General features: G+C 39.6%; 1 protein-coding gene across 3 annotated transcripts in view; it reads left to right on the top strand.

Moving 5' to 3' along the window:
• The window catches only part of CREBRF (CREB3 regulatory factor), a 66,312-nt gene that overhangs the window by 29,716 nt on the left and 20,992 nt on the right, over positions 1-15,604 (top strand). For all 3 annotated transcript variants that reach the window (XM_088827763.1, XM_088827762.1, XM_088827764.1), the window contains exons 5-7: positions 5,653-5,847; positions 9,841-10,030; positions 11,453-11,526. In XM_088827763.1, the coding sequence (XP_088683889.1) occupies positions 5,653-5,847; positions 9,841-10,030; positions 11,453-11,526 (459 nt within the window). The remainder of the gene's footprint in view (positions 1-5,652; positions 5,848-9,840; positions 10,031-11,452; positions 11,527-15,604) is intronic.

Here is a 15,604-nt window from a genome sequence, read left to right as displayed (position 1 = left end):
TCCACATTTAAATGAAAGTTATTCTTCAAAAATAATGTTAATACTATAACTTCTACATAAAAGACCGCATTATTAAAAACTTCATGAATTGTCAAAGAGAGCCCTTTTGTTGTTGGAATTTTGGGAAATATAAACATTGATATTTAATCTTCAGAAAGGTTTTTTAGCCATAGAAGGTGTAGCGGTAGCTGTATTGTGGCCAGTGAAGCATATTATTGCTGAGAGACTTTCCTCTTAGTGAAATTTTTCTTTTGCATAAATACTTAGATTTATGCATTTGATACAACTAAATTGTTTGACTTGGGTGGAGTTTCAAGTAAGGAAAAGGTACTTTGCTGTGGAGGAACAGGGTTTATGCATTTTCTTTGGTTTACTTTAGTACTCAGTATAGTCTCAATAGAACCAGTTGTCTTTTCTACTTAGCAAGAAAACTTTTCTCTCAGCCAGTTAATGAATCTGCTTTGAGGTGTTTGAAGGAGAGTTGTCTCTGCAGTTAGTGGTAAGTTATGTAGCTCCCTCCCATGGGGAGACCAGAGTGCTGTTAGTGGTCCTTACAACCTGACAGCTCAGACCTATTGTTTTGAATCCCATATTTAGAATTAGGGTAGGAGGGAGGGGAAGGATCGAGACAAGGAATAGTAACTAGGAAGTGGAAAGTGTAGAGAAGAAAAATTTTTTACCACTTGACACTAAAAGGAATATATAAATATTCCTTTTAAATATTTAAATATTCCTGAGGGAGTAAATTCTGCCATCACAGTCAAGGCGGGTAAGGACTGTTTATTCCGCTTCTGAGTTTAGGTTTGCTTTTCTTTGACTTTCTTTTTCTGGATGGGATCTTAGTTCCCTAACAAGGGATGAAACCTGGGCCCTTGACAATGAGACCATGGAGTCCTAACCACTGGACCACTAGGGAATTCCCACTTTTCTTTGACTTTTAACTCCAGTTTAAGTTCATCCTTGATCTTTTGACTTGGTTTCACCTGGATAAATGTGTTGAGAGATGAGTAGGTCCATGAAGAGAAACCACTTCATAAGTTGACCCCCATTTCCATTTTCTCAGCCTTTTGACTTGTAGAGAGGGGTAAACCTTGTTACAGTTGGTGTTTTTCTGTCCTGCCACATTCTCTTTCCCTGTTCTGGTAGGAGAACCTTGATTTGTGAGTTTGTTGGTGTTAAGCAGCCAACACTGGTTTAAAACAGAGATGCATTAGCTGGCACTTGGCAAGGTGAAGCCTTCCTCTTGGTGCTATTTAACAATGCTAAATGTTTGGATGGCATTTAATTCACTCACTTCCAGTTGACTTGAAGTAAAACCTCTTTGGTTAGGATTACTTGGACGCTTCTCACAAATGTCAACAAATGAAATGCTTTAACCTCAAATCAATGATATTTTGTGGTATTTTGGGGATTTATTCACATTTGCTAATGAAAATTTCCCTTCTTGGAAAAAACAAGCTAAACAGGCTACTTTAAGAATACAAATGTGAATTGGTGAGAGGCAAGAAGAAATTCTTTGAAGCAGAAAAGTGGGATGGTTATAGTTTCTTCAGAGTGCTAGTTTTAGAGTGGGTTGATTGGTTTAATTTGCAGCAGACAGTGTACAAAGGCCCTTTTGTGATGACTAGCTCCCTTGATGCTGTTCCTTGGCAGTTGGCTACAACAGTGCCTGAGTCTACAAAGCTCCAGGAAAGGTGTAAAATGGAGTTTCAGTCCCTACTCTGGACTTGCTCCCAAGTTTTAATAGAGCCTATTCTGAGGACAGGCAACAACTGTTTGGGGTCATGGAATTACATGGTTGTAAGGCTAAGATTTAGGTCCCCAGAATGAGAGTTTAGTTTGTAATTCCTACTAAACATTTTCATGATTGGCTTTATCAGCTTAATGGCAGTAACCTGCACTAATTAAAGATGTGTGATCAGAATTTTAGGCGTCTATGTCACCTTTTTGACTGCCTTTTGGTAATTGTGTCAGGAAGGAATGAATTAGATCAATATGGTGATCTATCAAATGAAAAGAAAATAGAAAAGTCTCCATGGGAAATGTACATTTGTACATTAAACAAATCACTGATTTGTTTTTTAAAAAAAAGTGAGGGGTATATCTATCTTGTGTTAGACACTATGTGTACTAGATTATTGGCTGTGCAGAGGTAAACAGAATTGACCTGATTCTTGTCTTTGGTAACTTAAAGTTTAGTGGGTTTATTTACTGTTATGATTTCTTGGTCTTCTGATCTTATGTGTACTGTGACTTGGCAAGAGAAACAAGATGAGTATTTCTTAAAATTTATTTGACCACAGAACTCACTTGGGATTGAGGGCATATTTTATAGTAATAGTATTCCTAAGAACACACTTTGAGAAATATTTAATCATCTTAAATGCAAGACCAGTCATCTGGGAATATATTGAATAACTTTTCTGCATGCCACTTGATCACAGTAGTCTTTTAATTGAAAGACTTTAACAAATCCTTTGTGTGTATGTATGTGTGCGCGCACACACATCATTATGAATTTATGGTATATACTTTAGAAAATTTTAGGTTAAAGAAAACGGATACCCTTAAACACTTTTTTGGAAAAAGGCTGGACATATGAATTAAGCAAAACTGATAACCAATTTGGGTAGGAGAGAAGAAGTCCAAATCCTAATGACTGTTTGGATTTAACATGGAATGTATATGGGAAAAAATTCTGTTCAGACCATTCAACTGGATAGACACAGGAAAGTAGGAATCCAATTTGGAGCTGGAGTCATGGGGCCTGAGCCAGTCCTAGCTTTGCCAAATCACTTAAACCTCCATGAGCATGTTTGTGTAAATCTCCCAGTCCATTCTAAAGGAGGTCGATCCTGGGTGTTTATTGGAAGGACTGATGCTAAAGCTGAAACTCCAATACTTTGGCCACCTCATGCGACGAGTTGACTCACTGGAAAAGACTCTGATGCTGGGAAGGATTGGGGGCGGGAGGAGAAGGGGATGACAGAGAATGAGATGGCTGGATGGCATCACCGAGTCGATGGACATGAGTTTGAGTGAACTCCGGGAGTTGGTGATGGACAGGGAGGCCTGGCGTGCTATGATTCATGGGGTCGCAAAGAGTCGGTCATGACTGAGCGACTGAACTGAACTGAACCGAACCTCTTCCTACCAGGTTCTTAGAAGCCTCAGATGTATAAATATATCTGAGGCTTATATAAATATATATAAATATAAATAAATATAAAATATAATTATGATATAAATTTTAAATTATATAAAAATTTATTAAAATATATAAATAAAATATATATAAATATTTTGTGAGTACATTAAATGAGAGTGAGTGAGTACAAAATATGTGAGTACATTAAACAAGAGAGACAGTGTTTTGCCAGAAATCTAGGCCACCTGAGGAGCGTATCACATAAAGTGTCGGTGGGATGGGTTGCCTGAGAAAGTTACATGTGAAAATGTTTCCTTTATACTTTGGGCTGGGGTGGACTTAAGTGTGGGACATCAGTTCTTGACACTGATGAGTGTTTCAGTTGGTGCATCTGCCTGTGTTGAGGTACAGTCAAAGCTGTGGTTTTTCCAGTAGTCATGTGTGGATGCGAGAGCTGTACCATAAAGAAGGCTGAGTGCCAAAGAATTGATGTTTTCAAATTGTGGTGCTAGAGAAAACTTGAGAGTCCCTTGAACTGCAAGGAGATCAAACCAGTCAATTCTAGAGGAAACTAACCCTGAATATTCATTGAAAGGACTGTTGCTGCAGTTCTAATACCTTGGCCACCTGATGGTGAAGAGTTGACTTGTTGAAAAAGACCCTGATGCTGAGAAAGATTGAAGACAAAAGGAGAAGAGGGTAGCAGAGGATGAGATGGTTAGATAGCATCACCAACTCAATGGACATGAATTTGAACTAACTCCGGGAGATAGTGAAGGACAGAGGAGCGTGGTGTGCTACGTACAGTCCATGAAGTCACAAAGTCAAATGTGACTTAGCAAACAACAACATATTCTATGCACAGCCCATTTGTACTTCTAAGATGGACGTGCTCTGAGGGTATTTTTGTTTTACAGATCATCCTGTATTGGGTCAAACCAGTAGTTCCAGTGGCCCAGAATTAATTATTTTCTGAAACTTCCTATTAGTAGGGAAAATGACTTCTTAAAAAGTGAAGTAAATTCAAATTGCTTCTGATAAAATATTAATTAGAATAGGCATATGTTTTTATTTGAATAGCCTGTGTGAGAACTGTCATTCTTGTACTTTTACAAAAAGGATAGGGTGGGAGGTAGGAAGAAAACCACTGCTGCCTTACAGAATTCTGCCTGGTAGGTTACCATCCGAGAATGTTTCAAATACATAAATATTAGACAGAAGACATAAAAAAATTGTATAGTCTCTAAGTACCATCATTAACTAATGGTACTCTGACACTCCTGAGACTGTATTTCCTTCTCTAAAAGTTGAAGCATAGTTGATTCATGCAGTGTTGCGTTAGTCTCTGGTATGCAGCTAAGTGACTAAGTTATGTACACATAAAATCTTTTTCATATTCTTTTCACTCTAGCCTATTATAGGATATTGTATATAGACCCCCACTGTGCAATAGTACCTTGCTGTTTATATATATAGTAGTTTCTGTCCACAAATCCCAAACTCTTAATTTATTCCTCCCCTCACTTTCCTCTTTGGTAATCAGGTTTATTTTTTATGTCCGTGAGTCTGTTTTGTAAAATAAGTTCATTTGTATCATATTTTAGATTCCACATATAAGTGATATCATATGGTATTTCTTTTTCTTTGTATGACTTCACTTAATATGATAATCTCTACTTCTGTCCATGTTGCAAATGGTATGATTTCATTCTTTTTTATGGCTGAGTAGTAGTCTATCTTCTTTACCCATTCAACTGTCGATGGACATTTAGGTTGCTTCCAAGTCTTGGCTGTTGTAAGTAGTGGTGCTGTGAACATTGTGGTGCGTGTATCTTTTTGAAGTAGAGTTTTCTTTGGATATATGCCCGGGAGTGGAATTGCTGAATCCTGTGGCAACTCTATTTTTAGTTTTTGAAGGATCCTTCATACTATTTTCCATAGTGACTCTACAAACTTACATTCCCGTCCACATGCACATCCTCTCCAGCATTTATTGCTTGTGGACTTTTTAATGATGGCCATTCTGACTGGTGAGAGGTGTTACCCACTGAGGTTTTGATTTGTGTTTCTTTGACAATTAGTGATATTGAGCATCTTTTTCATGTGCCAATTGGCCATCTGTATGTCTTCTTTGGGGAAATGTTTATTTAGGTCTCCGCCCATTTTTAGATTGGGTTGTCTTCCTGTGGCTGAATTTCAGTATTCTCTCAATCTTATGTGATGATACAAAAATGTGTCATATACTCACCAAAGAGAAACCTAAGGAAGCTACACAGTGTAGTTATTTCTGTTTATTAATCTCTGAATATTTTATGAGTTAGAAATATCTATATTAAATGTTATTTTTACAGATTTGGTTTATTATCTTTGATATACTAATGATGTTTTCAGGTGAAATGTGTCAAGTAGTAAATAGAAGGAATCTTTTTGTTTTTCTTGATTAGTTTATTAAAATTTGTGGAACTTAAGAAATGTTGTGGGGGTGGGCATTTTCTTTTTTTAAGGCTATGAGAATGATTCTGTGGAAGACTTGAAGGAGATGACTTCAATTACCTCTCGAAAAAGAGGTAAAAGAAGGTACTTCTGGGAATACAGTGAACAACTCACACCATCACAGCAAGAGAGGATGCTAAGGCCATCTGAATGGAACCGAGAGACCTTGCCAAGTAACATGTATCAGAAAAATGGCTTACACCATGGTAAGAGGAGATTTTGATCGTGTGTCCCTCCCTCCCTTCCTTCTTTCCTTCCTTTTTCTTTCTTTATTTCTTCTTCTTATTTTTAAAATATAGTTGATGTTCAATATTATGTTATTGTAGTTTCAGGTATATTTCATAGTGACGTTGCGTGTACCCTGAACACTACAAGGGCTTCCCTTGTGTCTCAGCTGGTAGAGAATCTGCCTGCAGTGTGGGAGATCTGGGTTCGATCCCTGGGTTGGGAAGATCCCCTGGAGAATGGAAAGGCTACCCACTCCAGTAGTCTGGCCTGGAGAATTCCATGGACTGTGTAGTCCATGGGGTTGCAAAGAGTCAGACATGACTGAGTGGCTTTCAGTTCATTTCATGATCACCATGATAAGTCTTAGTAACCATCTGTCCCTAATATTTTAAGTCACTTTCAAATAGAGATAGTAAACCACAATACTTAATCATTAAACGTTATACATAGATTCAACCCCTCCTAACAAATGGGAGAGTAGAGCAGTAGAGCTGCTGTATTTGCGATGATTGCTCTTTGTTAGTGAATAGCTTTTTTCGGTTTTCACAGCCATCATCTAAACAAGGAGGAAAGCCTGTGTAAAAATGATTTCTAGTCATTTCTTAGTCTACCTGTCCTACCCAGGAAATGACCAGGAGCCTGCTGATTGCTGACCTGTTGAAGCTGCTGTTAGCAGGAAAGAAGGACTGAGGAGGAAGAGAATGGGCTCGGGCATCTCTGTCTTTCATTCTTATCCAGTCTCCAGGCCTAAATGTAAACAGGGAGATTGGAATCAAAATTGTGGTGGGAGAAGAGAGGATGGAAAGGAAAAGAAAGGTAGAATAATCATGGAGAGAAGGAATGGAGTTAGGAAAAACTAAACAGTAGGACTTAAATTGAAGAAAGTAGGGAAAACCACTAGACCATTCAGATATGACCTCAATCAAATCCCTTATGATTATGCAGTGGAAGTGAGAAATAGATTTAAGGGACTAGATCTGATTGATAGAGTGCCTGATGAACTCTGGACGGAGGTTCGTGACATTGTACAGGAGACAGGGACCAAGACCATCCCCATGGAAAAGAAATGCAAAAGAGCGAAATGGCTGTCTGAGGAGGCCTTACAAATAGCTGTAAAAAGAAGAGAGGCAAAAAGCAAAGGAGAAAAGGAAAGATATAAGCATCTGAATGCAGAGTTCCAAAGAATAGCAAGGAGAGATAAGAAAGCCTTCCTCAGTGATCAATGCAAAGAAATAGAGGAAAACAACAGAATAGGAAAAACAAGAGACCTCTTCAAGAAAATTAGAGATTCCAAGGGAACTTTTCATGCAAAGATGGGCTCGATAAAGGACAGAAATGGTATGGACCTAACAGAAGCAGAAGATATTAAGAAGAGGTGGCAGGAATACACAGAAGAACTGTACAAAAAAGATCTTCACGACCAAGATAGTCACGATAATGTGATCACTGACCTAGAGCCAGACATCTTGGAATGTGAAGTCAAGTGGGCCTTAGAAAGCATCACTACGAACAAAGCTAGTGGTGGTGATGGAATTCCAGTTGAGCTATTTCAAGTCTTGAAAGATGATGCTGTGAAAGTGCTGCACTCAATATGCCAGCAGATTTGGAAAACTCAGCAGTGGCCACAGGACTGGAAGAGGTCAGTCTTCATTCCAATCCCAAAGAAAGGCAATGCCAAAGAATGCTCAAACTACCGCACAATTGCACTCATCTCACACGCTAGTAAAGTCATGCTCAAAATTCTCCAAGCCAGGCTTCAGCAGTATGTAAACCGTGAACTCCCAGATGTTCAAGCAGGTTTTAGAAAAGGCAGAGGCACCAGAGATCAAATTGCCAACATCCGCTGGATCATGGAGAAAGCAAGAGAGTTTCAGAAAAACATCTATTTCTGCTTCATTGACTATGCCAAAGCCTTTGACTGTGTGGATCACAATAAACTGTGGAACATTCTGAAAGAGATGGGAATCCCAGACCACCTGACCTGCCTCTTGAGAAACCTGTATGCAGGTCAGGAAGCAACAGTTAGAACCGGTCATGGAACAACAGACTGGTTCCAAATAGGAAAAGGAGTGCGTCAAGATTGTATATTGTCACCTTGCTTATTTAACTTATATGCAGAGTACATCATGAGGAACGCTGGGCTGGAAGAAGCACAAGCTGGAATCAAGATTGCTGGGAGAAATATCAATAACCTCAGATATGCAGATGACACTACCCTTATGGCAGAAAGTGAAGAAGAACTCAAAAGCCTCTTGATGAAAGTGAAAGAGGAGAGTGAAAAGGTTGGCTTGAAGCTCAACATTCAGAAAACAAAGATCATGGCATCTGGTCCCATCACTTCATGGGAAATAGATGGAAAAACAGTGGAAACAGTGTCAGACTTTGTTTTTTTGGGCTCCAAAATCACTGCAGATGCTGATTGCAGCCATGAAATTAAAAGACGCTTGCTCCTTGGAAGGAAAGTTATGACCAACCTTGATAGTATATTAAAAAGCAGAGACATTACTTTGCCGACCAAGGTCCGTCTAGTCAAGGCAATGGTTTTTCCCGTGGTCATGTATGGATGTGAGAGTTGGACTGTGAAGAAAGCTGATCGCCGAAGAATCGATGCTTTTGAACTGTGGTGTTGGAGAAGACTCTTGAGAGTCCCTTATACTGCAAGGAGATCCAACCAGTCCATTCTAAAGGAGATCAATCCTGGATGTTCATTGGAGGGACTAATGCTAAAGCTGAAACTCCAATACTTTGGCCACCTCATGAGACGAGTTGACTCACTGGAAAAGACTCTGATGCTGGGAAAGGTTGGGGGCGGGAGGAGAAGGGGACGACGGAGAATGAGATGGCTGGATGGCATCACCGACTCTGTGGACATGAGTTTGAGTGTACTCCGGGAGTTGGTGATGGACAGGGAGGCCTGGCGTGCTGTGATTCATGGGGTCGCGGAGAGTCGGACACGACTGAGCGACTGAACTGAACTGAACTGAACTGAAACAGTAGGAATCAGGAGAAGCTTATAGTCTTAGGCCAGATTTCGACTATGAACCCAAGAGGATGTAATTGAATAGAATTTCTTCTGCACAAATTTTATTTTTACCTTAATCCAAAGTCTGTACTGAGAAGGTGGAGGGCTCTAGTATGTCTGAAGCTCATTAAGCAGTTTAGTAGTCACTCATGCTACAGATTTAAGTTGCTAAGCATTTTTGACACAGATGTTGTATCAGAAGTATATCTGTACCTCATTTTCCCTTTCCATAGCCCTCAGGTCTGTATTCTACTATCTTTCAGTGAATGAAAGACCTAGTTTTTGACTTGGGATCAGTTTTCTACCGGAAATGAAAAGACAGGTCCAATAAACAGGTCCAGGTAGCATGTAATGAGTTCTAGCAAAGTTGTTCAGGGTGTTGCCGTTAGAGGACAGAGCCATCCCTCTTGCCTGCAGTGGTAGGGAAGGTCTTTCTGAGTCTTCTGTACTGTTGTTTATCAAACTAACTGAAGACAGAGTTTCTGAAACGGCAATCCTTATTTGCTGGACTTTCGTGTTCAACATAGGAATATATATGTCTGACAAATTTTCAGTCATAGCAGTATAAACGTCTTGGTTTGGGTAAAATTTCCAAATTTGTTCCTGACCATATGCTATATCCTAGCCCTGATTTTTATGTGCATATGAGCTTGTACTATTGTCCTGAGGTTTTATTATTACTTCCATGCAGATAATTAAGAATCTGTCATAGTGGGGCTACAAACCTTAAGATGGAGAAGGGTTGGGAAAAGGACAGAGTTGTGCCATATTCCCCCTATTTCTTGATGTCAAACGATGGGAAGGAGAGGAGTCCAGCCCTCCTTCCGTAGATTGTTCGTATGCTGAAAAAGAAAAGGGAAGAGAGAGATGGATTTTTAAATCTCTATAGAAAATGTATCTCTTGTTAAATAAAATGATCTCACTTAAACTTCTTTTAAATCACCTATAGGAAAATATGCAGTAAAGAAGTCTCGGAGAACAGATGTGGAAGACCTGACTCCAAATCCTAAAAAACTACTCCAGATAGGCAATGAACTGCGGAAACTGAATAAAGTGATTAGTGATCTGACTCCAGTCAGTGAGCTTCCCTTAACAGCCCGGCCAAGGTCAAGGAAGGAGAAAAATAAGCTGGCTTCCAGGTAAATGCTAATCATGTTCTCTCATGTAGTTGAAGTCTGGGCGGTGAGGTTAGAATTCAGTGAGTTTTCATAGAGGAGATGGCCTTCAGCCATTTTTTCAGAAATATCCATTTATAAATAGTACAATGAGAGTATTATAATTTTTCCTTTGAAAATAAATGATGGTACTTATGCTTCATGGAGTAAGTTTTTAAAGGGGAGAAGTGAGTGAACTCAAGGGCCTTATATTGTATAAAAATGAAAAATTTTATCATAGCTTTATTTTTTGTTTGTTTTGCAACAAGTCAGGGATTTTTTGTTGAGGTATAATTTACCTGTCTTCCCTTTTAGTGTATTCTTCTGTGAGTTTTGGGCAAACAAATCCAATTATGTAAACACAACCATAATCAAGATACTGAACGTTGTTATCATTTTAAAAAATTTCCTTTGCCTCTTTGTAAAAGTGAACTCCTCTCACCTTGACTCCTCCCAACCCCCGATCTGTTTTCTGTTCCTACAGTTGTGCCTTTTCTAGACTACAGATGGAATCATTCTATGCAGCCTTTGAGTCTGGCTTTGATTTCACACAGGGTGAATTTGAAATTCATCCATGTTGTGTGGAGTAACAGTTTGATACTCTTTATTGATGGTAATAGTCCTTTGAAGTGATATATTAATACTCCAGTGTATCTATTCACCAGGTGAAGGATAGTTGAGTGGTTTCTAATTTTTGGCAGTTATGAATAAAGTCACCATAAACATTTACTTGAGTTTCTCAGGTGGCTTAGTGGTAAAGAATCTGTTTGCTAGTGCAGAAGACGCAGGTTCAATCCCTGGGTTGGAAAGATCCCCAGGAGGAGGAAATGAAAACCTACTGTGGTATTCTTGCCTGAAAATCCCATGGACAGAGGAGCCTGGCAGGCTACAGTCCATGGCGTCTCAGAGTTGGACACAACAGAGCAGCTGAGCACATACACACATTTACTTCCAGGTGTTTATGTGAACATACATTTTCATTTCTCTGGGTAAATACCTAGTGTGTTTAACTTTATAAGAAAATGCCAAAGTGGCTGTTTCCAAAGTAATGAAGTAAATTAAAAAAATATTTACTATTTTCCAAAGTAGCTGTGTGTACTGTTCTACATTCCCTCAAGCAACATATGAGGGTTCCACTTACTTCACATCTTCTACAACACTTGATTGTCACTTTCTGTTTATTTTGATATATTAGCCATAGCTTTATTTTTTGAATAGTGAAATTTTAAGAAACAAGTTTGGATAAATGATTACATTGTATGTTTTGGGTAATTGAGGCCCTTGATGTAAACATGAGGAGACAGTGATTTTTTTTTGGTTGCTATTAGAGAATGACAGCAGCAAAAAGGATATTCGGAATGTTCACTTTAAAAAAACAAGTGAAGTAATTGCTCCTTCCTTTCCCAGGGCTTGTCGGTTAAAGAAAAAAGCGCAGTATGAAGCTAATAAAGTGAAATTATGGGGCCTCAACACAGAATATGGTAAGCCTACACTTACACAAATTTGATTAATTTCCATTTGCCTTGCTGACTGCTCTCTCCTTATTATTTTCGGTTTTGTTATTTGCTCTCCCTGTATTCTGCCCAGCTTTCGGCCAGCCTCTTTGATTTACTGCTTTGTTTTTGGTAGCACTGGGTGTTGGTTGCTGCCGCGGGCTCTCTCTTGTTCTGGAGCTTAGGCTGTAGGTACTCGGGCTTCTGCAGTTGCAGCCTGTGGGCTCCGTAGTTGAGACACACAGCCCCCAGAGCTTGGGCTCAGTAGTTGTGCACGGGCTTTAGTTGCCCTGCAGCATATGGAATCTTCCTGTACCAGAGATCAAACCTGTACTACCTGTACTAGCAGGTAGATTCTTGTCTACTGTCCCTCCAGGGAAGTCCAGGCCGGTCTCGTTTTTTGTTCATCCATTCAGTAAGCTGTATTCTTATTTATTCATGTTCTTCTCTTAGTGTCTGTCTGTGGCTCACCAAGCCAGATCTCTTCTTGTGACCATGGTAATCTCTGACTTCAATTTTATAGTTGTGTGCGAAGTTAGCCAGTTTTATTGACTAATGTATATTTTAACCTTTGAGTTGATAGTTTGGAAATGTGTTTTACAAATGTGATTGCTCATTAGAATCATCTGTGTGTACATTTTAAACTACAGATTTCTAGACTTCTCCCCAGATTCTCTGAACTATAATCTATGCAAGTAGAACCCAAAAATCCGTATTTTTAGTGTAACCCAAGATTACTCTTATGTAGCCATTCTAGTACTTATTTGGGATCCATTGGTTTAGATCAGTGCTTCCTGATTTTTCACATCCTGGCACATGCAGAAAACTGTCATCTCTAAGGCATCCTGGAGTATAACAGAGTAGGCTGCTCATGGGAGGAGGTCACTGTGGGTTGAAAGTGAAAGTGAAAATCGTTCAGTTGTGTCCAACTCTTTGCAATCCCATGGACTATAGTCCATGGAATTCTCCAGGCCAGAATACTGGAGTGGGTAGCTGTTCCCTTCTCCAGGTTATCTTCCTAACTGAAGGATCGAACCCAGGTCTCCTGCATTGCAGGCAGATTCTTTACCAGCTGAGCCACCAGGGAAAGCGAATCATTATCTCACACACTTGGAACCCTTTTATAGTGAACTAGAGGGTGGGGAAGCTCTGCTTTTGATCTTATATAATAAGGACCACCCTTCCCTCCCCCTTGCTTGGTTACTCTTCCTTATGCCTTGTGTCATAAGAGCTCATGTTCCTTTGCCTCTAAAATTATCCTCTTCACTGTCATTTAGCTGTTGGGCTAAGTTGTATCTGAAAGTGGAACAGTGGCTAAATGATTGATTATTATTTGTTTCCAGAGATTTTCTTAACTCCAGCATGATGTCTGGCACATAAGTGCTCAGTAAGTGTTGTGCATGCGTGTGTGCTTAGTCACTAAGTCGTGTCCAGCTCTTTGCGACCCCACAGACTGTAACCCTCAGGCTTCTCTGTCCTTGGGATTCTCCAGGCAAGAATACTGGAGTGGGTTGCCATTTCCTTCTCTAGGAGACCTTCCTGACCAAGGGATTGAACCCGGGTCTCCTGCCTTGACAAGTGGATTGTTTACCACTGAGCCACTTGGGAAGTCTAAGTGTTGTGCAGTTTCTTAATCCACTGCCTTGATTATCTTGTTTCCATTTGTGAGGATAGAGAGAGGATTCCCAACCGTGATGTTTACAACTTGTGAAAAGAACTCATGGTTTTGTTTATTAATGGCCACACAAGAGCTCTAATCAAGGTAAACAAATTAGGTAAAACAACAGTTGGTTATTGGAATAAAGATCTATCCATTTTCCTATTTTCCTATCCATTTTCCTATTCTTGCTTTTAAAGCATTTCGACTTTGAACTCTGTACATACATATATACTTAAGGCTCAACATTGAGAAAACAAAGATCATGACGTCCAGTCACATCACTTCATGGCAAATAGATGGAGAAACAGTGGAAACAGTGGCAGACTTTATTTTGGGGGGCTCCAAAATCACTGCAAATGGTGAGTGCAGCCATGAAATTAAAAGACGCTTACTCCTTGGAAGAAGAGTTAGACCAACTTAGCATATTAAAAAGCAGAGACGTTACTTTGCCAACAAAGGTCCATCTAGTCAAGGCTATGGTTTTTCTAGTAGTCATGTATGGATGTGAGAGTTGGACTAATAAAGAAAGCTGAGTGCCGAAGAATTGATGCTTTTGCACTGTGGTGTTGGAGAAGACTCTTCAGAGTCCCTTGGACTGCAAGCTGATCCAACCAGTCCATCCTAAAGGAAATCAGTCCTGAATGTTCATTGGAAGGACTGAAGCTGAAGCTGAAACTCCAATACTTTGGCCACCTGATGTGAAGAGCTGACTCATTTGAAAAGACCCTGATTCTGGGAAAGACTGAAGGCTAGAGGAGAAGGGGACAACAGAGGATGAGATGGTTGGATGGCATCACCAACTCAATGGACATGAGTTTGAGTAAACTCCGGGAGTTGGTGATGGACAGGGATGCCCGGCATGCTGCAGTCCATGGGGTCGCAAAGAATTGGACACGACTGAGCAACTGAACTTAACTAAATTATATATATAATTATTGCAATGTCACGGGCATTCATTTTTCATTTTATAATAGAACCCAGCTGACTCACAATACAGGGAGATGTGGTAGGTCACTGGAATCCTTCAGGGTCTCTTTTTCTCTAGATGCATGTTGGCATATAACTGTGTGTTGTTCAGTTAATAAATTTGTCCATAATCATATACATCTGTATGGCCATATATTTTTGTGCTTGTATATATGTATGTGTAGGCCCATGAACACACATTTTCTGTGTTCTGGGGTGGGGAACAATTGGGAAATTGGTTAAGGGCCAGGAATATGTATATTTCTGAATGTGTTCCTCTATTTCAAATTGAGGTTTTGATGGCCTTTAATTTTTCTTATTTCCAAAGCTAACTTATGGCCTGTAGATATTTTCATGTAGGAAAAAAACTTATCTCTGGGTACATTTTCTTCTCAATTAGTCAGCACAGAGGAAAAGGACCTTCTCATTCATTTTTCTCTTCCACATCTGTCTTACAAGCTTCTTTTCCAGTCTCGAGAAGAGCAACCTTGACTTGGTTTAGAAGACATGTCAGAAGCAATGTAGTAGTTGCTACCTCTGTGTAGTTTGCCACATGTATATTTTTTTATAATTAAATTTATTTATTTTTAATTGAAGGATAATTGCTTTACAATATTTTGTTGGTTTCTGCCAGATTACATGTGGTTTGCAAGTTCTTCCCATGGAACATACATATATCTCTCAAGGGAATAGTGTCCTTGATTCCTCTAAATATCTGGGAGTCACTGTTACTGCTTTGTGAAACACTTTTATCCATTACCTATTGACCCAATGGTTTCTAAAATCAGTGACATTGGAAACAAATTTTGGGACTTGGGAACCATAGGGCTGCCAACTTTATATTTTGCCACATGCGACATTAAAAAGAATATCTAGAATTACATACAGGGAGAAATATTTTAGTGTTAGAAAATTAAGAGAGGCATAATCTCAGACTAAAGTTAGGTTTATGAAAAATGTACTGTATTGTCCTTACCTATTTTAATTTGTCATCAGCTAGCACTGTTCCAAGGACTAGCTTCAGGGCCCACTACTGTCGTCCTCATCCTGTCCTATGCTGCTGTACCTTTTCCTCCTCTTGATTCCTTCTACCAAGGCTCATAGGAACTCTGTGAGTCAAATGTAGATTTGTTGACTCAGAATGAGAAGTAAAGCTACTAAGAGGAGTGGACCTTCATCCTGATTAACATAGTTTATCCCTAGACAAGCTATGTAAGGTTAAAATTTTGGAAGATTCTTGGATGATCATGAAATCAGAACAGAAGGGATCTCTTAAGAGACTTCGGGCTTCCCTGATGGCTCAGATGGTAAAGAATCCGCCTGCAATGCAGGTGACCCAGGTTCTGTCTCTGGGTTGGGAAGATCCCCTGGAGAAGGGAATGGCTACCCTCTTAAGTATTCTTGCCTGGAGAATCCCATGGACAGAGCAGCCTGGCAGGC

This window comes from Moschus berezovskii, chromosome 18 (assembly GCF_049115385.1).
Source record: "Moschus berezovskii isolate FMDL1 chromosome 18, NW_MosBer_1.0, whole genome shotgun sequence".
Lineage (NCBI taxonomy): Eukaryota > Metazoa > Chordata > Mammalia > Artiodactyla > Moschidae > Moschus > Moschus berezovskii.
This window is presented reverse-complemented; position numbering and strand designations above follow the sequence as displayed.